Source organism: Gobius niger (assembly GCF_951799975.1).
Source record: "Gobius niger genome assembly, chromosome: 6".
Lineage (NCBI taxonomy): Eukaryota > Metazoa > Chordata > Actinopteri > Gobiiformes > Gobiidae > Gobius > Gobius niger.
Window position 1 is genome coordinate 21,758,795 of NC_136857.1, and position 22,805 is coordinate 21,781,599.

The 22,805-nt window shown below is 41.4% G+C and overlaps 1 protein-coding gene across 2 annotated transcripts; it reads left to right on the top strand.

The window, feature by feature from the left end:
* The first annotated feature begins 2,123 nt into the window (after positions 1 to 2,123).
* bcap31 (B cell receptor associated protein 31) lies at positions 2,124 to 21,159 on the top strand. 2 transcript variants are annotated; one of them, XM_079557651.1, is made up of 9 exons: positions 2,124 to 2,254; positions 3,127 to 3,226; positions 3,959 to 4,059; positions 4,982 to 5,126; positions 11,914 to 12,049; positions 12,186 to 12,200; positions 16,973 to 17,096; positions 18,879 to 18,979; positions 20,714 to 21,159. In XM_079557651.1, exons 2-9 carry the CDS (start codon positions 3,135 to 3,137, stop codon positions 20,738 to 20,740), a joined length of 741 nt encoding a protein of 246 aa, XP_079413777.1. In that variant the 5' UTR covers positions 2,124 to 2,254; positions 3,127 to 3,134; the 3' UTR covers positions 20,741 to 21,159. The 2 variants fall into 2 exon arrangements, with proteins under 2 accessions (XP_079413777.1, XP_079413778.1); XM_079557652.1 differs by lacking the exon at positions 12,186 to 12,200 and having other exon boundaries at positions 20,714 to 21,155.
* The last annotated feature ends 1,646 nt before the right edge of the window (positions 21,160 to 22,805 follow it).

Here is a 22,805-nt window from a genome sequence, read left to right on the forward strand (position 1 = left end):
CTCTCAACATGAATGCTGAGAAGGCTAATCATGAATGCATGTTTATGGTTCATTTTGAACTCCTTTATCCATGGAGTTTGTTGGAGTTATAACTTCAGGTGCTCAGCTTTTGCATAAATCATTTTGCTATTTCCCGCGGTTTTATGTTCCCTTTCGTGATTAAGGCAGTTAAATCAGCCGATGTGTCACTTAATGACAACTTTTGGGACACTTTTGTCATGTCACTTTTGGACTAATTTAAATGATATACAGTAAATGGTCAGCTTTACAAACTGTAATCACACACACACAATCATTAGCCTATTAGATGAGCATTTCAATTTGAGCTGCCATCAAGAAATCAGAGTTTATAAGTGCAGACCTGACAGAGCAAACATTCATGTCCTCCATAATTCAATATTTCAATAATCGAATAAGAGCTGGACCTGGACATTAGACATGGAGGCAGACAGAGATGGGAAACTGAGAGCACACCACCATTTTCTATCATTGTTGTTTTTATCAATTATTGTTTGTGCAATACTCCCCAAAATGCTACTGTTCATAAAATAAGCGACATAAATAACATGGATCTGGTTATGACACAAATCTCGAAATCTAAGGCGAAGGTTTTATCGACACAAACTCTTTCAGACGCATGTGAGAAATAAAGCAACATTTACTCGCACAAACATCTGCAGCACAGCGTACAGTTTATGGACACGTTTGCTCAGACGCAGAGACATAGACAGATAGGGAGAGATTGTAGTAAAAGGTTTAATCTAATATTGATGAGAATGACCTCACTGTCACAGACATGACTCATACAGACTTTATGCAGCAACAGACCTGGAAGACAGAGTGTAATCCAGCTTTCGCCCAGGAATATTCATTGATCCTCCCAGTCGGGTCCAAAGGAGTTTCTAACACATCACTCAAGTCACTATAAAATAAATAAGAGTATTTTTTCCCCCCCTGTTTTTCTCCATAGACCAAATACCCCCCCTCACTTCCTTTAAAAAAAAATGAGTGACCCAGTTTTATTTCTTTTTCCAGGAACAAGAAGGGCCTAAAAAGTGTAAGAATAACAATATAAATGTGTAAAAAGGCAGCAGTTTCAGTGAAGTCTAAATGATTTAAAATGGTCCATCCCTCACTTCTTCATTAGGTTAAGTGATTGTTGATCTTTTAAAAACTGCTCTACTTTCTGCGCCGTGATTGGCTGAATTGTAAAAAGTCAGGTCCAATCAGATTGCACGCCGCTGTGTTCTGTTGAAGTCTGCCCGGCCACAAACAGCTTTTAATGGTTCATTATGGGATTTAGGACAGGGCTGACTGAGGCACAGCGGAGGAGAGGAAAAGGGGAGAGAGCAGAGACTGGAAATGGGGAGGAAAATATCCAATTACAATTTTTCTGATGATTGTTTTTAGCCTGTATTCAGTCCGAATCCTAAAGTATACTTCATGAATACAGCTCTTTAGTTAATTAAATTGCTATTTTGTACATTCTTTCTCTACACTTAAATTTAGGCCAGGGGTTCTCAAACTGTGGTATGTGTACTGCTGGTGGTACTTGAGCTTCTTCAGATGGTACTCAGGGTCATCTGCAATTTGAGCAATTGATTAATTTATGCTTTACAATTTTATTTAGGTTTGTGTTTTTTTTTCTCTCTCCCCCTTTTGTGTTTAAACCCGGTTTAGTCCGGATTGTGTCTTGATCTAATCTCCCCGGTGGTTCTTGCAAAGTCAAATAATTTATGAAGGTATTGGCTGTAAAAATTACATTCAATATTACAAGCTTACATTATCTACCTGTTATCGAGTTGTGTACAGACTCAATAACAGGTAGAGACGTGAAAGCAATTTAATTTTGTATTTTGTGCTTGAAACGTAGCAAATAAATCAGTGACGGTCTATGTCTCCCTCTGCTGGCCGAGAGAGGAGGCGCAACAAAATAAAAAAGTATTAATAAAATGAAATAAAACGCATGGAAATAAATAAGGCTTACCTTTGTTTTTGCCACGGCTGGTTACAATACAGATTGTTGTTTATTTTTTATCAATAAATACATATATAAAATGCTAGATATACTGCTTGGACGACGTAACAGTCATCTGCTCTCGTCCAATCACGTGTCAGGATGAGCTGGCATTAGTGACGCACCCCGGAAGTTGTGATAAAGCTAACGAGGCTAACGCGTTGAGCAGAAGTGTCAAACAACACAGTAGCTGTCTGTTAGTGCGGGATTGCAGCTTTATTTCCCCGGATTTCACAGGTCAGTCCCGTATTTTAACTCTAGATAAACACTGTAAGAGGTTATTTATCCCAAACAGCTAGAATAGAAGCTAAAGGCTTAGATATTTTCGTTGCAGCTGTTTATAACAACATCCAAGTTTTCTGCTTACCCTAAATAACTAGAAATTTCTCGATCAAACGCCTTCTTACAAACCTTACCAAGACCCCATAAAACAATCGTATTTAGTGTGTAATCTATGAACAGCCATTATTATTTAAATTACATTTGCTGTTTCATCATGGCCTGAAAGTCTTCGGGCTATTTCTTAGTAGACGTGGATTTCCAAGTCCAGCTGCTTAAATCGCGGTTAAAATGCTGTGTCATCCAGTTTGTAGTTGTGCTAAAGTCTAAAATAACCAAATGCGAAGTTTAGTGAAGTGCCGCAGAGTTACATTTTGCGGTGTTTGGGGGCCACACCCCCTTCATCTATATTGTCTAATGCCTAAGGAAAAGTTCCTGTTCTCCCATGGTTAGGACAAACTGTACAAAGACTGAATACTCTGGTAGTAATGCTCAAGTGGTACCATATAGTTGATGCATATGTGAAAGGGGAAAAACAAAAAGAAATACAAAGATGCTTCTGTAGAGCCACAAAATATAGGTATTAACACTATTGTATCCAGATAAATGTAGACTATAGTTTCTGTAACAAAGTGTCACAGAAATCCCCTGTTTCTGGTGTAATTCCTCATTTACCCACTTTAGATACAGGGGTTGCTCGTGTTTGTTGTTTATCGAAAGTGATATCACCTTTGTGTGCCACAGTGATGCAGAAAGCTTAAGACTCCCTATACAGCGTACCTAATTCAGACATTGTTATAGTTTTAATCATTCTACTGTCTGTTTTACAGGTGCAGAAATGAGTCTTCAGTGGACGGCTGTGGCCACATTTCTTTATGTCGAAGTGTTTTTAGTTCTGCTTCTGTGCATCCCGTTCGTCTCCCCCAAAAGGTACGAGTACTAAACTAACTACATTGTTCCTATTGATCCGAACCATCAGGTGAACTGATGAAATTCCCCAAAACCTTCTTTATCAAGAGGCTCTGGGGTCATTTGAACATAGTTAATGTAGATGTGCTGCTCTGTTCAAGTGGTGCTTTTATTTAACCACTTACAGATTACTGCTGGATTACACACAATAAATATGCCCATTATCTGTATATCGACCAATCCCAACTTGCAGTGCTGTATTGACTTACTTTTCTTGTTTGAAGTTGTGCAATGTTTAGTTTTATTTTGATATTGTCTGAAACCTGAGTCACTTATGGTGAACCATTACCAAAAGAAGTTTGTGCAAGATGTTTTGTCGAGAAGAAAATGGTGGCTAAGTGTATTTTCCCTTTGAACTTGGAGACCCTTTTTAAGCCTGGTCTGTAAATAGTAAGTAAATGTGAGTAAAATCCAATAAATGTTGTTAAATACTTGTGTGTGACAGTCCGGTAAATCAAGTTATCTTCATTGGAGACAAAGAAACTCTTTTCCCTCTCACTGAACTAATGGCATAGGTCCCCTGACGCTTTAAGGTTTAAAGAGTTTGAAGTTGAACATCTGACGTGGTCACCACCAGAAACATGTGGAACCGTTTATGTTGACATGCTTAGATCTTATGTGTGAATTAATACTTTATCATTAAATGAGTATCGGTGTGTTCTTTTGTTGCAAACTCTGTGTCCGTTCATTTAGATGGAGTAAGATCTTCAAGTCCCGTTTGGTGCAGACCATCGCTCTCTATGGAAACACCTGGTTCATGGTGGCCATTGCCATCCTGGTCTTCCTACTGATTGGTGAGTCACATCACAAACCCCCACATTTTGAAAGCAGTCTGTGCCAGCCAGTGTTGCCACAGATTACTTGAAAAAGTAATATATTCCTGATTGCTCCTTTTGAAAAGTAGCTTAGTTACTTTACTGATTACTTGATTTTAAAAGTAATTAAATTAGATTACAAGTTGCTTTATTCGATACATCTCCACTGTCACCACACACTATTGACAAACCCTTTTACCAACACTCAGTTTATTGGAAGTGCATTTTAACAGTAACGTCAACAAAGCTGACACAGACTCAAAAAAGTGACACATTTCCATGTCTCTCTCCCCAACCAATGTTAGTGTTTTTAACATTTAACGTTTTCATCTTTTTAGGATGAAAACGTGACTTGTCACATCATGTTACGTCACTCGCTATGAAGCAAAAAGAAATTTATTTTTTTCCATTTAAAAAAAAAAATCTGATTACTTGTTTAGAAATAGTGACGCGTTAGATTACTAGTTACTGAAAAAAGTAATCAGATTACAGTTATCCGTTACTAAGTTATTAGTTACTGGCATCACTGGTGCCAGCCCACACATATCCAATAAACACATTTGTCATGTGCTGTATGTTAGAAGTGGTGACCAGTGGTGATTCTGATTGGAGTTTCTCCAATTTGAATAAGCGTAATTGGACTCTCACCTTCTTTATTGTCATCAAGTTAACGTAATCACTGCCCTCCCTTTAGGTCACATATAATGGCTGGGCACGTTTGAATAAAACGCATCTTGTTAGAAAGCTTAAAATGAGTTGTGCCTATTTCCAAGTTCAACCACTTCACACTAATCTCAAACTGCTGTAATTTTTTCTTTTTTTTGCCACTGATGCTTGAATAAAATAACATGTAAGTGACACAGTTTGTGGACTGATGAAAGTTTTAACCCTTTGTTTATAGATGCATTCAGGGAGGTGAGGAAATACAGCGTCACAGACAAAGTGGACCTGTCCAACAATCCCACGGCCATCGAACACATCCACATGAAGCTTTTCAGAGCCCAGAGGAACGAGTACATCGCAGGGTTTGCCTTACTGCTGTGTCTGTGAGTAAACGGAGCACCAAAACAAATACATCTACAGTAGTTGGGGGTGGATGAAATGGCAAAAAGAAAAACTGTCTTGGTCTCTGTCCATGTTATGCATTTTATATTATTATGATTCTTCACATTTTTTCTGCACTCATTTTAACTCTGCTATAGAGAGGTACTAAATCTTTAGTCTGGGAGTTCACATTTCACTATGATTTGTTTTTCACTCAGAGCGAGACAGAGACAAACCGATAGGAGGAGTAGATGCACCAAGTAGTCTTCATGTGTCTAATGCACCTGCACTTCATTGTTTCTATGGCTCAATCCGAAACCATCAAATTGTAGCCTCTAAGCACTAACACTAGCAACTAACTCCTTAACCTTTCATGGGGTCAACTCTTAGACCTCTATGCAGTTAGGGAACTAGACCTTCAGCAGCATTTGAACAATCCGTCCGTCCTTAAACAGGGGAAGGGGAAGTGACATCACCAACAGCTGCTTTTCTTCTTCTCTAAAGTTATTGGTGGAGTGCAGGCCAAACAAAAGTGCATGTCGCCCCCTACTGTACAGTGTCCAAAAACAACATAGTGTCCAAACAAAGACATTTAAGGAAAAAAATAAATCCAAATGATCCAAACATTTCCCTTTAGTGTTATTTTATCTCAACAGCTGTTTCATAAAGCTACAGCAGCAAATGATCCATGTGGCTTAAGTTTCTACTAAATGAAAACAAAAGCATTTAATCCGTTTCCTGAGTTTCCTCTTTAACACTGACATGTGACTGAGCTGTGGGGACGACAACATGGATTTATCACTTTTATAAAGTTTGGCTTGTGCAGGATCTTAATTTTTAATTATTATTATTTTTATTATTAAATGTGCTCCTGTCAATCAACAGTGGTCGCGCATGAATCACTCGAGGGTGGGGGCGAGGGGGGTGGGGGGGTTTGGCGCAGTGGCTTATGGGATGGCACATAGCTCCTAATCACTGGTTAGTTAGCATCAGAGGTCCCTATGCTAAAGTGGCCATGATAGTTAGCATCAAGGCTCCTTTTCCTAACCACTTCCTAACTGACTTACCAATTCGGAGGCAACTTGCCATGGCGGACGCTGACGCACATCCGGTTTGGCGTAAGAGCTCTTAGCAATCTGCCCGTTTCGGAACCAGCCTATAACTAATTACATTTTTGCGTGCCTTTTTTTTTATTTCCACGTTTTGCATCCAAGCCTCCCTTTGTTTTTGTTGTGTTTTATTTTTTTTTACATTATTTTACTCAAAGGTTCTGGTAAGTTCTTGTCCATTAGGGGGAGCCATTTCTCTGTCATGTCTTACTTAATTCCTCTGCAGCTGTGAGTCAGAGTCACAAGCCCCTCAGCTGTTCCTTAGACTCTCTTTTTGCCTCAGGATCCTGTGTCTTCAACCGTTCAACTGTTCAGTTACAGCTGGCTCATATCATATGTCATCAAAGGTTGAGTCAGTCAGTGGCTTCTGAGTCTGGACTAGTTGAGGGTCATGACACTAAATGTCTGCTCACAGATTAAGTGCTACCAAACTTTGTAGTTTTACTTAGACTGTTGTTTGTTACTTTCCACTACGGCAAAACGTGTGCTTATCAGTGTCCTGTATCTACAGCACCTACAGTGACTTTGCCTCATTCATTTGTTAACTCATAAAATGCGATATTAGGTCATTTTGAAAGTGTCAGTTCAGCATAAATTCTTTTATAAGTCACTTTTTAACACGTACCTTTGTTGATGTCAACTACCTTTTGCAATAGAAGTTGGAAAACTGGGAAAGTCGATGTGCTATGACGCCCGCTGGCTGCTCTGTTTTATGCCCACGACACTAGAGGCCGCCATTGTAGTACCTCCTTATCGCCGCTAGTGCCCCATTGAAAAGCATTGGAGTTTAGACACGTTAAAAACAACTTTAACGCCTGGTTTTGATTTTTTCAACACTAGCTAGATATTCCTCCTGTGATAACGCTGTGATAACGCTGGGTTAGTCACAATTACAGAAACTAGGCTTGTTTTCGTAAGAAGAATTTTAGAAATCTCGTACTTAATGAGGGTCGGACTGTTGGCATTGGAGCAGCGCGAGCTACACGTCACGCAAGGGCCCGTATGCCCTTTTTAGGAACATGCTTCGTCAGAGCTGGCGAGGGGGAGTCTGTAAATCCGCCATGACTTCCCCCTCGACCGTGGTCATTATGGTAAACGGGGAGGAGTGAGGAGAAGCTGTCCATTTATATATACAGTCTATGGCTACGACGCTCTGTTATTGAAAAACACTAACAAGTGTTTCCTTGACTTTGCAAGAAGAGCGAAACAGCGCCCCCAATGTAACGCTGGTGGCCATAAAGTGTACTGCATCCATACTGTGATGGCTTGCCACAGAGAATGAATGGGAAAAGTTAAGCGAGGTTTTTTTTTTTCATTCAAAAGCGACATCTTACAATCAATACAAAATGACAGTACAAAAACAAATATTGACGCAGTCAAACCAACAAGTTCACAGTCCAACTTTTCAATGACATACAACAAACCTCTTATAAATCATTAAACTATAAAAGTTGTTTTAGCTCCAAAAGCTTAATATTGAGGACATTTCTTGTATCTTGATTTATTTGTGTATAGAGTTCAAAAGTGTACATGTTTTTTGTTTAATACCATCAACAGTACAGAGTGTAGCATAACCAGTTTTTATTGGAATAGTTATCCTTGATGGAAGGAAATGACATTTTTTCCCCAGATCTAGGTTACAAAGTGCTTGACAAGAGACTATTACACTTCTCCTTCATAGTGGCGTGTTGTAGGCCTGCCACGATGCATTTCTTTTGAGGACGATATATCGTCTCAGAAAATATTGCGATAAACGATAATATTGAGTATCATGCAAATACTGTAGGCAATAAAAAGAAACCTAAAAGCAACTATTTTAATTGAAATGTATTGAACTTTTGGCATTCAATATAACACCTTATACCAAACGAAGTGCAAACTCGAAGGGTCGAAATATTCTAGCACATTCTATCCATCTGTGCTTCTCAACCTTTTTACAAAATGTATCACTCATCACTCTCACCAGGTTCTGTGTTTGAACTAGGCCTGTCACAATTTTTTTTTTTAATAGTCAATAACACTAATATTGCTATTTCATCTACATTATTTTATTTAAATATTTCCTTACAAATCACTTCTGAGTTAAATTAAACCTGGTTAGAATAAAATGTATATTAAATGTATGGATTCAGATGTATTACTACAGTAGCCATATGTACACATGGCTGTCAGAGTGAAGCAGCTTGTTGACTCTTTGTCAAACCACCGCAGCTTTTCTCTGGCTTTTGAACAGTGCAGAATAGTAACACGTCGACCTAAGTACAGAGTAAAGTCATCAGGACTATCGCGCTTGTATTTGGATAGTGGCTGAAGCGCTCGGGTTCCTCTCGCTAACAGTAGCTCTGATTAGCTGTGATGCACTGACTGGGCGGTGGTTTCGCTGCGTTCTCACGTTGGACAAACCTGCAGTTGCATTCATGTTGTTATTCTCTGATGTGAATATCACCGATGTGCTCAATGCTGTCTTTACGCACAGGGGGACGGGTTCGATGGATACTCTGCTCACTCAACGCTGTGATAGCGTTCATTCTGCTGTTTATTTTAAGCACACGCAGCACGTGCATTTATCGAGACTAAAATGTTATCGTCCTTCATTTTACTTATCGAGGGATAGGGTGATATCGCGGCCGGCCTAGCGTGTTGTGGGTGGGCAGAAACAGAAACCCAAGGCGACCAATGTGCGGCATGTTGGCATCACCAAGCATTGCTACATTCATACAACATTAAAACATAGATGGGGCATTGCCTGAAGACACGACGGCAGTATGCACCAGACTATGAACAACCACTTTTGTAAAGTCACTGTTGCTCCACTCAGAAATTCATTTTAAATTACTTATGTTTTTTGACCATTTTCAAAGTATTATTTTGAAATAACAATGTTAAGTTGTACAAAAAACTGAAGAGTATAACTTGGTATACTAGTGTTGGAGCCAGACTTATCACTACATTTGTCTCCATCAGGTTAGAGTAACTGTACCTGCTCTTTTTTACTTTGTTTTATTTTTTTATGTCTACAACAGAAATAATGGAAAAATTTATCCAAATTAAAAGCCGGCCGTACGGCACACATGCTGAAAATTGGTTTACATAGGCGTTACATTGCAGTGTTTGTTTGTTTTTTAAGTTAAGCGAGGTAGGTCACCCTCTGGCGGGCCAACGGAATTGTTCCGGCTGGACAAATTTGGTCTAAAATCAAGCAGAGCATGAGGAATCGGCTTTATTTTTTCGACTCCAAAGTTAACCTGCTCACATTATTACGTGCCTGTGCGAAATGTATTGCTTTTAGCATAAATTGGAGATGGGGCCATGTGAGCATTTTAAAATACCTTGGGATGGAACATCACCGTGGTGCTAATAAATGGTAATAAGTTGATGAGCATTTCCAGCCTGTGCCCACTCAGGCATTTCCAGCCTGTGCCCACTCCTTACAGTAAGGTGAATGGGCCTCTATAGAATGTGCTCTCTGCTCAGCCATGTCTTTTTCTTACTCATTCATTCAGTCACGCTCTCACACCCCAGCGCAGTGCGCGTTAGTCATGTTATGGATGAGGTCTTGAATAAATGGCCCGTCTTTGTGGGGCTCTTCCTGTTCTGTCATCGTATACAAAATCTAGCATTTCACCCATGACTTCTGTTGCTCATCACTCCCACACTCACGACACTGTTCTACTTCGCTAAGTTGGAGAAAAAAACACTTTATGTTGCTTGTTGTTAAACATAATAACAACTGCACCATCAAAAAAATAAATTGGAATGATACATTTTGTTAAATTTGAGTTGTACATATATTCTTCTTCTTGGACCCAGTCTGTACACTTCAGAGTTTTGTAGTTTGTTTGAAGTACCTTTGTTGATTCTGGTGCATTTTTAGGTTTTAATGAGCAAAAACATATGACCCATTTCCATTTAATTTTGTGTGTGATCAAAAAATGTACACCTAAACATCACGGGACAATGGATTTTTTTAAGTTCACCCACAAAATATTTAGGGACTGATGTTGTTAGCGGGTTTGCTAAGCTCTAACAAGAATTAATGCTTTCCATTGCAGTATCATTTAACACACACAAATCTTCCATTGTTCTCCTCCAAACTCCCCAAACTCCAAACCAGGTGCTGTTACTGCTGCAGTATTTAAACATTAATTTGTCAATGTTGATGATTTCACAAATGTCCTCACATCCCTGCAGGAGGCTTCTGTGACAGTCTGGCAGTATTATAGTAATGTTCTGAAATGGACTGGTGTTTGCTCCACATCAGCTGTAGTCTAGGGTCTTCTCAAGGGTCACCAACCTTTACCCCCGTGATCTACTTTTACGGACTTAAATCGTCCGAGAGCTGCTTTGACGAACATGATGCAGTGAGACTTAGACACTCTGGACAGAGGGTTTTTTCCACCAGTCCCTCTCTCTACTGAGCGTGGCATTTACTTTTGAGGATTTCCACTTGGTGCCAGCACCAGGTACTGTATTAGTACCGCCTTCTTCTCTGGGCCAAAGCAAGTAGGCACTAAACAGGCTCGATGCTTCTGAATAACACCATTAAGTCCTTTTTATAAAGCTATGTTCACTTCATGGTCTGCAGACTTCCCTGGCTTTATTTTAAGGGCAACATTACGCCTAAAAAGTTGCTGTTGTACCTTGTTGTCGGCACGGCACGAAGAGGAGCCCCACCCCAAACGGAACAGAACTGAAAAGCTCTACTTTGCTAATGGGGGGAAGAAACACTTGATAAGCATATTGGTGGGTTTTATCAAGAATTACATTGAAAATGTACTTACTACCGACAGAAAACATGATTTTTCTTGGATTGAGCTGTAAGACTGGGGTTCGGACGCTGACCCTCTGGCATGTCCAGACAGATCCATCTGTCTGTCATCAGCTGTCTTCACCGTTCTAATCTAAATATATGTGCATCACTTCACATCGTGGTCACATGATGTAATCAAACCCACAGACGGCAGTGGTATAGTGAACAGGAATGGGGTCAGAAATGCTCCCATGTATCCTCTGTGATTTATAGTCGAGCGTCATGTCCGGCACAGCAGACGCTCGCTGACAGACGGAGCGTAAGCAGAGATCATTATTATGCCACTGACATGGGGTCAATGCCGTGTAATGTACAGTAACTGTACTGTAAGTTGAACAGAGGTCCGACACTGAAGAGTGACCTGACTTAGTCTTAGTCCTGGTTTAGGAGGTTGTGGGAGGAAGGATGTGATTGGTGTGAATCAAGTTTCTACAGAGCAGAGACTTGCTCATAGTCCAGTAGGGCTGCACGATATTTGAGAACTGCCTTGAATACAGTGGTAACGATAGTATTGCGATATTTTACTAAGCCTTGTTTCAGTACAGTACATTCCATTACATTTATAAAAACTAATTCTTTGGATAAAACCAGACCAAAACAGGGCTATAATTGAACTAAATTAGGATAATGACTAAACTGAACTTTTTGTTTTTGCCAACACAGCTTAAATTGTTATTGAAAAATGTGGTTAACTGGAATAACTCTGTGATGTTGCAATATTTTGAATCTTATTTGGATATTGCATCGCCTTAAAAGGGGATCACAGTAATTTGGCGATATATTGTGCAGCTCTGCAATCCAGAAGCGAGTGTTTTCCCACCTGCCCCATATGCAGACCTGGTTCAGACTGGTTTTCTTCTCCTCTCCCAGGTTGCTCCGCAGACTGGCCACCCTCCTGTCGCAGCAGGCCACTCTGATGGCGTCGAACGAGGCCTTTCAGAAACAGGCTGAAGGAGCCAGCTCTGCCGCCAAGAGGTTCATGGACGAGAACGAGCTTCTGCAGGAGGTAAGGCTCCGCACAGGCTGCAGTTTGAGAGGTCGGCGGAGTTGTATTTGTAAACATGTTTATATAAAGTTAAAAAAGACTATAAACATTAGACTAACTACTTATGTGTCTCCATTTATTTTCTCTGCATCATAAGCGTTTGGATCTGAAGGTAATAATAAGTATAAATGTTATAGTGCTTCATATGCAGTAGTCCTAGTTTCACGTTAGGCTGTAGTACCCAGTGTGGCCAGCAGGTTGAAACGCTCTGCCCTGGCGCTGCAGTTCCCCTCATGTCCAGTTGGTGGCAGCATTTCACTGTCTACACAACATTGCCTCCTGTATTAGCTCATCTCATTCAGTAACTTGTGTCAGTGTGTATAGAATGTACAGTAAGCTCTTGTGCTGTATGATGCAGTTCCTCTCGTCTCCAGCAGGCGCCAGTGTGCCGTTTGTGCTGGTAAAGTGAAGCAGGAGCCAATTCTAAATGTAACCTCAGAATCAGCTTCATGTGACTTTTATTCACCGTCGCCTTCCACATCCCCTGACCGTCAGACCTTTTGGCCTCTTCTTATTTACTCACGGTTTCTTAGAAATCTGTGTGTTGAAACCACGGTGCTAAAAGTCTCATGGGGCATGTTTTTGCCAAATCCAGATAGTATTTTGATTCACTCCATCTGCTACTCCTAAATGGTGATTCCAGCAGGAAGCCTTGAAATGGGGCTGATTTTGACAAATAACTACTTGTGATTGAGTTATGCAATTGGGATTTGCACTTCAAATCAATTGCGTTTAATGTTGGAACTATAGTCACAGTGTTAGCGGACTATTGACTCACTCGGCAAGGAAGGATTTGAGGTTTTTTTTTTGTGGTAATGGAACAGATGAACAGATTGTGGAGCTCCCAGGACTGTTGAAGGACATAAACCTACTTTTATCCTACTTTTACTTTCCATTTTACCTGCAGTATGCTACTTTCGTAGATATTTATGCTTCGACAAAAAGGGGGAAAAAATCCTGTGTGTCTGCTGCGTATTTTGAACGACTGGAGACCCGGAAACTGATACTAAAACATACTCCTTAAAGGTGTGAAATGCTGGTACAAACTCACCGCAGAGAATCTGGATGTTAGAGTGTTGAAATCAAGGTCAGGGCCTCTAATGACTATTCTTTCCAGCAATATTATGTTCTAGGAAGCAGCAGATTGCTGAAGATCAGATTTGTTTGATTTCGTTGATTATGTTGATGCTTAATTGAAGATTAATGCACTTATAATATTCTGGTCCAGTCATCTCAACAGAATGTAAACATGGCAATTTCTCGAACGCATTCACAAACCAAACACTTTCATTTTCGGAGAACTGTCCCATAATCTGGAGCGCTATTTGATTGAGCGAGTTAAATATACCGGAGCAAAGTACAACTCGTACCTCCTTTGAGATGTGACCCGTCAACTTTACAACCGGCATCAGTTACAGTCGCTCTGTGAGTCAGTGTGCACGTGGAGCTGAGGGTGCGCTCCTCATGTTTATCTGTGTAAATTTGGATCAAACTGAAGAGCATGTGTGTAGCTCAGTCACAGCAAGAACCAGGGTTTAGAATTGTTAATGGCCTATAAGCGTAGATATCGTGACTCAATCTTGTTATGGGCACCATTTTGAGGAATTCTGATCATCCAAAAGAGACCGTACTTTGCTGAATTTCTCTCCTTGCTCTCGCTTTAGCTGTCGTAGGTCATAAACTCAGGCACAGATACAACTCTATGGGAAAGAAATGTTTTTGAAATCTCCAAATGTTGAACCTGATCATCATTTGTGAGGGTTTTAGTTCCCAAACCTGTCATATCAATCTTTTGGGCTGGAAATCCTTTCAACTGGGCAGTGTTTTAATATTGTCAGCATTATAAAACTCTTCTTGAGAACCGGCTTTGACGTTGGTTCATTTGTGCTGAAAGAAAAGATGTTGAATTTTCTGCCAGTTTGTTTTATGTTGATTGGCCCAATAAGTAGCCGGCTGCATATATGGTTTGACCCCAAAAAAATTGCTACAAAAGGTTTTTCAATGGTTTTCTGTAGTATCAGGTGTGCTTATTAACATACTAAAAGTCTACCAAAATCTGACCACTGGAAAGGTCTAATTTTCAAGATGGCGTCCAAGAGGGTGGCGAGATCCTTAAAATGCCCATTACTCCTTTATTATTCATCCTAGACAAGTCATTTTGGTGTCTAACCCCATGTTGTGTCTAAAGAGGTATTAACCATAAACCAAGTCTAAAAAGTAGCATTTAAGCTTTTAAGAATTTAAACTATAGGCTCTGGTGATGTCACGTGAATGCAATTCAATTGTGCAAAATGTATGTTGAGTGAAAATGGATCGTCAAACTTACACATACATACATTTGAAGCTCAGAGTTGCTTCTTCAATGTGAAATATATGTTCAGCAAATGTTCCTTTGATGAAAATGGCTGAATGAATTGCCGGACACTTTAGAAACTGGAATAATGATCTACAAGAGGGTACTATTTATACCACCACAGACTCTGTGGTGGTATAAATGCTCTGGAAGGTCATCCAGACCTGACCTGACCTGATCTGAATTGTGCTAAAGTTTCAAACCAAACTGCCCCGTACTGGCAAACAGGAAGTTGGCCAAAAACATCCCATGCGCAGAGCCCATTAGCCTCAGTGATTAATCTAGGAATATGCACTTATCATATTCTTGCCCAATCACCTCTGCTGGCTAATGTTAATGTTGATGCGCTTTCACAAACACTTGTATCCTCTTGGAACCTGCCCAGGGTCTTTAGGCAGGTCGAGTGTGTCCTTCCCAACAATTTGTTATTGGGAAGGACACAACAAATTGTTATAGTTCAGATTTCAAGATGAAGCCATCACCAATCGAATGCTACAGATGCAGAGCCTTTTTGCTAAGTTGGTTTTAGTTTTTTAAATTTACTTGTTTCCAACATGAACCTTTTTTGATAAAACCTGTAAAAATGTGATAATTTATTTTTTTATTTTGAGATTAAAAATTTACCTCAACGTCCTGCTAATGGCCGCCTTGGCTTTTTGCCATTCAAAAGATGGAATATTTCATTCTGAATAGTAAATTGCCATGGCAACACAGTGGTCCTCATATTTCGTTACCATGGACCAGGAGTGTAACACAAAAGTCAAGTATAATGCTTTTCTTTAGAGGGTGTTGAGATGATGTCACATGGTCATCAGCATGGGCATCAAACCCAAGAGTCAATGTTCAGTTTTGGAAATTATTTGGTTACAGTTTGGAAATGCTACCAATGCGCGTACCCTCCATCTGACTGTAAGCAGGCCGTGCACTTGACCCCGGGCAAAATAGTTCTGCTCTTTACCTGCTGGTCCGTCGCCCCCGGATACCGAGAGCTCAACCTGAGCTCTAACCCGTGCAATCCCCATGACCAAGGTTCCTCCTCGGTTTAACACCTCACGGGGCGAACTGTGGGCGGTCGTTTTTATGGCAGTAAATTAACAAGACATGCTTCTGCTGCTGTTTATGAGTTTAGACTTGGAACATGACATGCTCCTCACTCATATCCATATGAAACTCTAAACTCACTGTCGGCTGAGCTGCAGCAGCGCCTCGTGAGTTTATGGAGGGCACTAAATCAGGAGCTGGGTCCAACTCTGAGCCCGAACTGGTTCAGTGCGGTAAAATCTGCACCACAACTGCCCCTGTCATTCTCCTCCGGGCAGCCCTCTCCTCCCACAGTGAGGCCTAAACCATCGCCATCTTCTTAAATGTCTTTTATCTAATGTTAACTGCATAAAAATCACAAGTGTGTCTTTTCTCATAACTGAATGAAGAAATTGATATTAGTTGGCTGCTCTCTTTTATAGTTGGACTTTTTACTTTGTTTTTTATGCTTGTCACAAAACAACCACATTATTGTCCACTAGTTTGTCCAGTGAAGGTAAAGGTGCCTCATACAAACTGTACAAACTATGTCCACACTGTACAAACTAAGCTGGAATTTCATATAATTGCTATTGATAATTTGCCAAATCTTGTTGCACTGAAAGCTTAAATATGCTGCACCTTTCAGTGGTTGAGTAATTTTTAATAGTTGCCATACGGGCACTTGGAATGTTGTTATAGCAGTAGTGACTGAAGTAGTTGTAGCATTAGTCGAAATAGTAGTGGCAGTACAGTGGTTTGGGCATGAGGTCTTCATAATATTTATACAACATGGTTACTTGAGGTCAGTCTCATTCTGCTTGTGTTTTCCAAACAGCTGTGGTCAGAGCAGCGTTTGGTATTCACACCTGTCTGTGTCCGGCCGGGTGGAGGCATTTCTCTGTACTGTACATATAAAAGCGTACAGTCAGAAGTCTCCAGTGACCTAGTTTCAACACACACTTCAGGAATCATTTCCACTTTACTGTGAAATGTTTTCAATCAAAGTTAGCATCTGGAAAACGCCTACGGCTGTCTATTACCATTGCAGCTGTTTTTGCTACTCCTATTACGACCACTGCCGCTTTTCTCGTGCATAATAAACTTGTTCCTCATCAAAATCATACCTGGAGTGGTGTTTTGTTTCATTCACGCATGTCTATAATCCTGCATATTTAGTCCATCTCCCTCTTCCGCTCTCCAAATGCCAGCCCACACTCTAATGAACGTCACACGGAGATTTCCACAATGTTCCCCTGACTGACCCTCTCTGTGACCAAACTCCCTCGCACGATTAGCATGTTTGCCGATGCATAGCTGTTTTGTTAGTTTTGTTTTGCACTGCTGCCCTGGTCGCCGCTGTGCAGGGAGGAAGAGCGTCCTCTGCTGGCCTCTTTAGTATAGCCATCACATTTTATTAGCAAACATGGATTATACTTGGCAGTTTTGGAGACATAGTTCTGAGATGTCTGTCTGGCTTTGGTATAATGGACATGTCCATTTGTTTGTAGAAGCTGTGCGAGGCTGGAATTGAGATCCCTGAGGCGGGAAAAGCAGCCGGACTCCAGGAAGAGAACAAGACTCTGAAGTCTGATGTGAAGACTCTGAAAGAGGAACTGGACTCCACCAAGAAAGGTACAAAGAAATGGACACTTTTAAACCAGGGGCAAACCTCACACCATAAAATGGTTAGATTCTGGATTTAAATTACTGGGCTTTAGTCCTCATTCAGCTTGTTAACGTGCACTTTATTGTCCATGTTTATATTTTTCCTCTGACATTGACCCATCCTTCGATACCGCTGGGGCAACCTGTCAGGAGCCATGAGGGGCCTCAGTGCAGCACCCAGGAACCCTAAACTTAAAATCTAAACATGGACTTAGTCCCAGCGAATCTGTGAATACAGGTCTAAACACATCGAAGACCAAACTTAAAAACACTTCTAAAATTTACAAAAGACATCCACTTAAATAAATAAAATTACTACAATGAGTAAATGTCTTACTGCAGATTGAGTTAAGCTGGGCTTACCACGATTTTTCACCACGATTTTGTTACAAATTTTTATGGCTTGACTTTGAAATTGTCAAAGTCAAGTCAAAATTTTCAGCGTCTCTGTCGTGCCGTGTCCAGGGGCTACGAGCCGCGATTAGCTGCTCTTGTATGACTGAAAATCGCATGGTTGCAGGGTTTTCAAACATGTTTGATATTATTCATGAGTCGTTGCCACCGTGGCAGCGCTGCTGAAGCGGCGGAAAGACACGGTAAAATAAAGATGCAGGCGCTGGGAGAAGACACAGGGCAGACAGAGTGCTGAGATGTGAGCGAGGGCTAAAAGCTACCCTGGCAGGCGGCAGGTTAGCCGTAATAGGGTAATCGGATAGGGTAATCCTCCACCGAGGTGATTCTGACCATCAGCCTGGCTCCACATGTGGAGATGGGGCCCCGGGCGCAGCACTGCCACTGCTCCTTACGGGTCGTCCCAGTGGCGTCGAAGGATGGGTCAAATGCAGATGACACATTTCCCTATGGGGGCATTAAAGTACCCCTTAACCTTAACCTTAACCCGCTGATAATGTTTGCCTGAACATATTAATGCAGACACAAAGTCTGCAGAAGTTTGGTGACCATCGGCTCTAATTTACGCTAGGCTACCTGTTATTTAGTGAATGTTTAGGTGTTTGAGTGGATGATATGACAGACCAAGCTAGCATCCATTGTAATCCGTATCAGTCGTTGAGTGTGAGCAGGTCAGTCGTCAGCGTTTTTGCTCCGTACAGTGTGAGTGCCTCCATCATGGTCCACTCCTCGTGTGCGATTCATTTCCACAGTGTGAGTCTGATTTAATTTAGCTTGTTCAAAATCGTCTCTAAAATGGCACAGTGTAATTTATGCCCATCTTAGTGCCACAGTTTTAGAACCACTGTTCTACACAGAAAGGCCCATACGGTCCAGGATTCACACTCAGGACCTTTTTAGCTGGTTACTGGTGGTTACCGGTGAACTCTGCTACCAACATTTAGTTATAAACGTGTTTTAGAGTAAACTTGTGTCAAAATACCAGCTGTATTTCTGTCACAAAGTAACTGTTTGTTTAAACTTTAGCTGCCCCCCAGCCTCTCTTGTTTGTTTGGATTATTATATAAGATGTGTTTTGCATCTCCATAATTTAACTTGACTGAATTTCCTGATTTTGTAACGGGACATGGGGGAATACTCTGTCCAAACACTCAGGTGAGAGTGGCTCAGGCTTCGGTCCAGGACTTGAATGAGTCAGTCCTCAGTGGCGTCATGTTTACTCCATTCCCAACGTGGAGCCAAAGTCGCTGACCTGAGCTGAACTGAGCGAGGACACAAACACGGTTAAACTAGGTCCGAGCCCAGTCCATAGTAGATCTAATGTTGTTGTTTTTGCAGCTCTGCAGAAGTCCGACAGCGACGTCACTGCGATGAAGAAACAGGCTGAGAACCTCACAGTGGAATACGACCGGCTGCTGGAGGAGCACAGCAAACTCCTGGTACGCATATAAACTACTCACATCTCTCCACTTTAACAAGATGCTGTACAGATAGAGACATCAGAGGAGCAACTGAGTGACTCTGTAGCCAAATAGCACTGGCTCTTTACAATGAATTAGCTGGCCATGACAAAAGGGAAGCAGCTGTAGAAGCATGTTTCAATTTTCTGTTAAATCGTTTTCAAGCCTTTAACCACATTGCAGTCTCCTCCTTTTAGCTCTGCGTTCACTCTGAAGCATCTTTGTTAGGACGATCTTGTTGTTAGCTGTGCTGCTAATGAACCCTTTCAACAGGCTGCAAATCACACTGTTGCCAGCAGTGGGAGATTGATAAATAAAAGCACATGTAACTTTGTAGAGATTTAGTCGGTTTTGCACATAATAAATCTGTGGGGAAAAGATGTTTTGCTTTTGTACAGCCTAATAATTGGATTATGTTTAATTTAGGCTCATTACATTGTAATTTTTTACCAATTTATAATTAATCATGCTGTTCTAGAATCAAGCTAACGGTGGCGTCACAACCCAGTCATTTCCGGTTCCGTTCCAGCACGCCTGAATAAAAGCACCACATGGGCACTGTTCGTCTCATTTATTAGTTCAGCAGGTCACTAGTTTGAGTCTCTTTATGCTTAGCTGTTAACAGACAAAACACATATTTAACTTACACGACCGTTTCTTCGGGTAAGTGCACCCTCCCTTGCGCTTTCTCCCCCCTCACCGTCTCCCTTGCTGAGCCACTCTGCTCTTCTGACCCATGCGTAGGTTTCTTCTGGGTACTCTGATTTCAACTACCACAAAAAACATGTACAATAGGCCAGGATGAATGAGTGTCTGTTTGAGAGTGCGGATGCAAGCCCAAGTTAGCCCAAGGCTACAATCTGTGACGTGTTTAAATGCATGAGACCATGTATGTTCATTAACATGCACTGTCCTGACCAGGCCCAGTGCATTAACCTGTTCTTCACCACCAGAGTCGTCTCCCTCATCCCGTCTTCCTGGAGCGGTGTACATTACATAACATTTCCTGTACATGTAAATACAGTAGTGGTGTATAAATACTACAGCAGTACTGCAGGGATTTTGGAAGAGCAGCTGCTGAGGCTCTGGTTTCTCCGAGATGAGAAAGTTAAAAATACTCCACTGTATAGGGTCTGGGCGCAGAGCTTACACGACGTAAAGCACAGAGGAGACATAAACTCGCTAAACACGCACAGAAGTATGACTTATTCAATCAAACCGGATGAAAGCGCTCAAGAAACAAAGGGAGTTTCAGTTATTGTATTATCATAATACACTTAAAGCAGAACTAAGTAACTCATGCCCCTAGAGGCCAATGGCCCCACTGCAGGTGTTGTAGCAAGTTGTGTTTTTTTACTCATTAATTGTCCATGAGAGTAAATACTACGCTGACAGAAATGTCAAAGGGAGAGAGGGATATTATACATTCGATTACACTATGGAGATACATTTTGTCACTCAAACTTGGCTGAAAATACTGTTTAAGTGGCGCTAGCCCGCAGTTAGCTTTGCCCGTTAGCCTGTTAGCTTCTTTGTGATGCCAAGAAAGTTGCAATTGTGGTTTTCTGGCCAGAGACACCAGGGGGAGATGAAAGCCCCCCCCCCCCAATCACCCCATAAAGACTTGTATTACCCCCTGTGGGACTACGGAAAGGATTTAAGGTAAAAAAGTTACTTCTGCTTCAATGTCATTTTTTTTAACTTTTCTTTCAGGCGACAAGTGACAAGAAATCTGACTGAAGCTTCACACTCGCCGTCCTCATGACTTCTGCTTTTCTGCCCGACAACAGCGCATGTCATTGCTTCTGTTGGCTCTGATCGTCCAAACAGACTCATTACTTTTATCACAGTTTTAGAGCGGTTCTGCATCTGTGGGGGTTTTCTCCGGGGGGCGTTTTTTGTTTTTTTAGGTATTATTTTGTTTGTTCAGGTTTTATGGTGTGAATTTGAACACTTTGGTGACACATAATCATGTGTTGCTGTTCACCTGTTTTACTGTTTAGGTTCACATTGCGGTTATTTTTATTCACAATTCTGTTTTAGTTGTAAGAAGACTTTCTTCAAGCATTTTCACTTTTTATGAGCTCATACCAAATGTCACGTGGTTGAATGTTTCATTGTTTGTATTATTTTCCAGATTTGGCCTTATTCCCTGATTTTACCATCACATTCCACGTTTTTTTTTTTCAAACTTTTTCTCTTTAAAGACCAAAATTTGAGCAAGATGATTTGCTTTTGGGGGTTATTTCTGTGAAGACTATCAGAATGTGAATGAGAGCCCAGTTTGTCATGTTTTTGCTGAAGTTTCATTCTATTGTAAACCCTAGTCTTTCTCGAAATGTCAAATAAAAACAGTTTAAAAATACTCTGGCAGTGACCAAAACTGAATCTGAGCCCTGACTCGACTGTTATTTTAACTTTGTATCAACCACCTAGATATACAAGATATGCACTGTTTGAAACGCCAACCTGTCACCGATGACATTTCTGTTTCCCTTCATTTAACTGAATCCTCCAAATCCTGGTTTCTTGTGTCGCCTTTTTTATTATCACCGGCCTCTGGAACCCTAGACTCAAACTACAGTCCAACAGCTGCCACGAGACCAGGCTAAGATTAGACCAAGACCAAAACCAGTGGAGCAGACCGGAGACCAGCAGCAACTAGACCTTTGCATTGGAAGTCTGAACCTGTAGTACTTTTATTGTAAGACACTTCATCACTCTAGCATTTGTGTGAGTGTCAAGAAGCAACTGGTCCGTGAAACGCAGAAGCGAACGTAATTTCAAAGGTCTCATTTTCACAGTAAAAGTGGAGCTAGATATGCTCAAAAGTTGTTTACGATCAATTTGTAAAAGATTTTGAAGATAGACATTGACCAAAAAAGGTCACATTCTCTACTACTCTACAGTGTGTCTGATATTTCCTTCTTCCCTTTCAAGTTCCTATAGAATCATACTGAAAACCTACTGTCCACTGTCATTGTGTCATCACTCGACTTGGCTGGAGTGTGTGTGGGAGATTTGAACTCAGATTACGTACAGGTCCTCGTGCCTAGATCTCTACCCACTGAGCGGCCACCATCTAAAACGAAGTCTTTGTATGTCATTAGTCAGAGCAAAATGAATTGTGAATGTCCATAAAGTGAAGTATTTCCGACCAATGCGCTTTTGTTGTCCAGTGGTTAAGTGTTCTCCTGTGTGTGTGTGTGTGTGTGTGTGTGTGTGTGTGTGTGTGTGTAGGTTTGAGTCTGGCCTTTGTGATTCATTTCATTGTCATTTATCAAGATGCTAATAACATCTTTGGAATGATGTGTATTACGCCAGAAGGCAAGGCTGTAGGTTTGGTGGGGACACTTGTCAATGACCTCCATCCATCCATCCATTCATTTTCTTCCGCTTTATCCGGGGCCGGGTCGCGGGGGCAGCAGTCTCAGCAGAGATGCCCAAACTTCCCGATCCACACACACACCTCCTCCAGCTGTTCTGGGGGGACCCCGAGGCGACACCAGGCCAGCTCGGAGACATAGTCCCTCCAGCGTGTCCTGGGTCTTACACGAGGCCTTGTCCCACTAGGACATGCCTGAAACACCTCCTGCGGGAGGCGACCAGGAGGCATCCGAAACAGATGCCCGAGCCACCTCAGCTGGCTCCTTTCGACGTGAAGGAGCAGCGACTCTACTCCGAGCTCCTCTCGGGTAACTGAGCTCCTCACCCGATCTCGAAGGGTGCGCCCAGCCACCCTGCGAAGGAAACTCATTTCGGCCGCTTGTATTCGCGATCTTGTCCTTTCGGTCATTACCCAAAT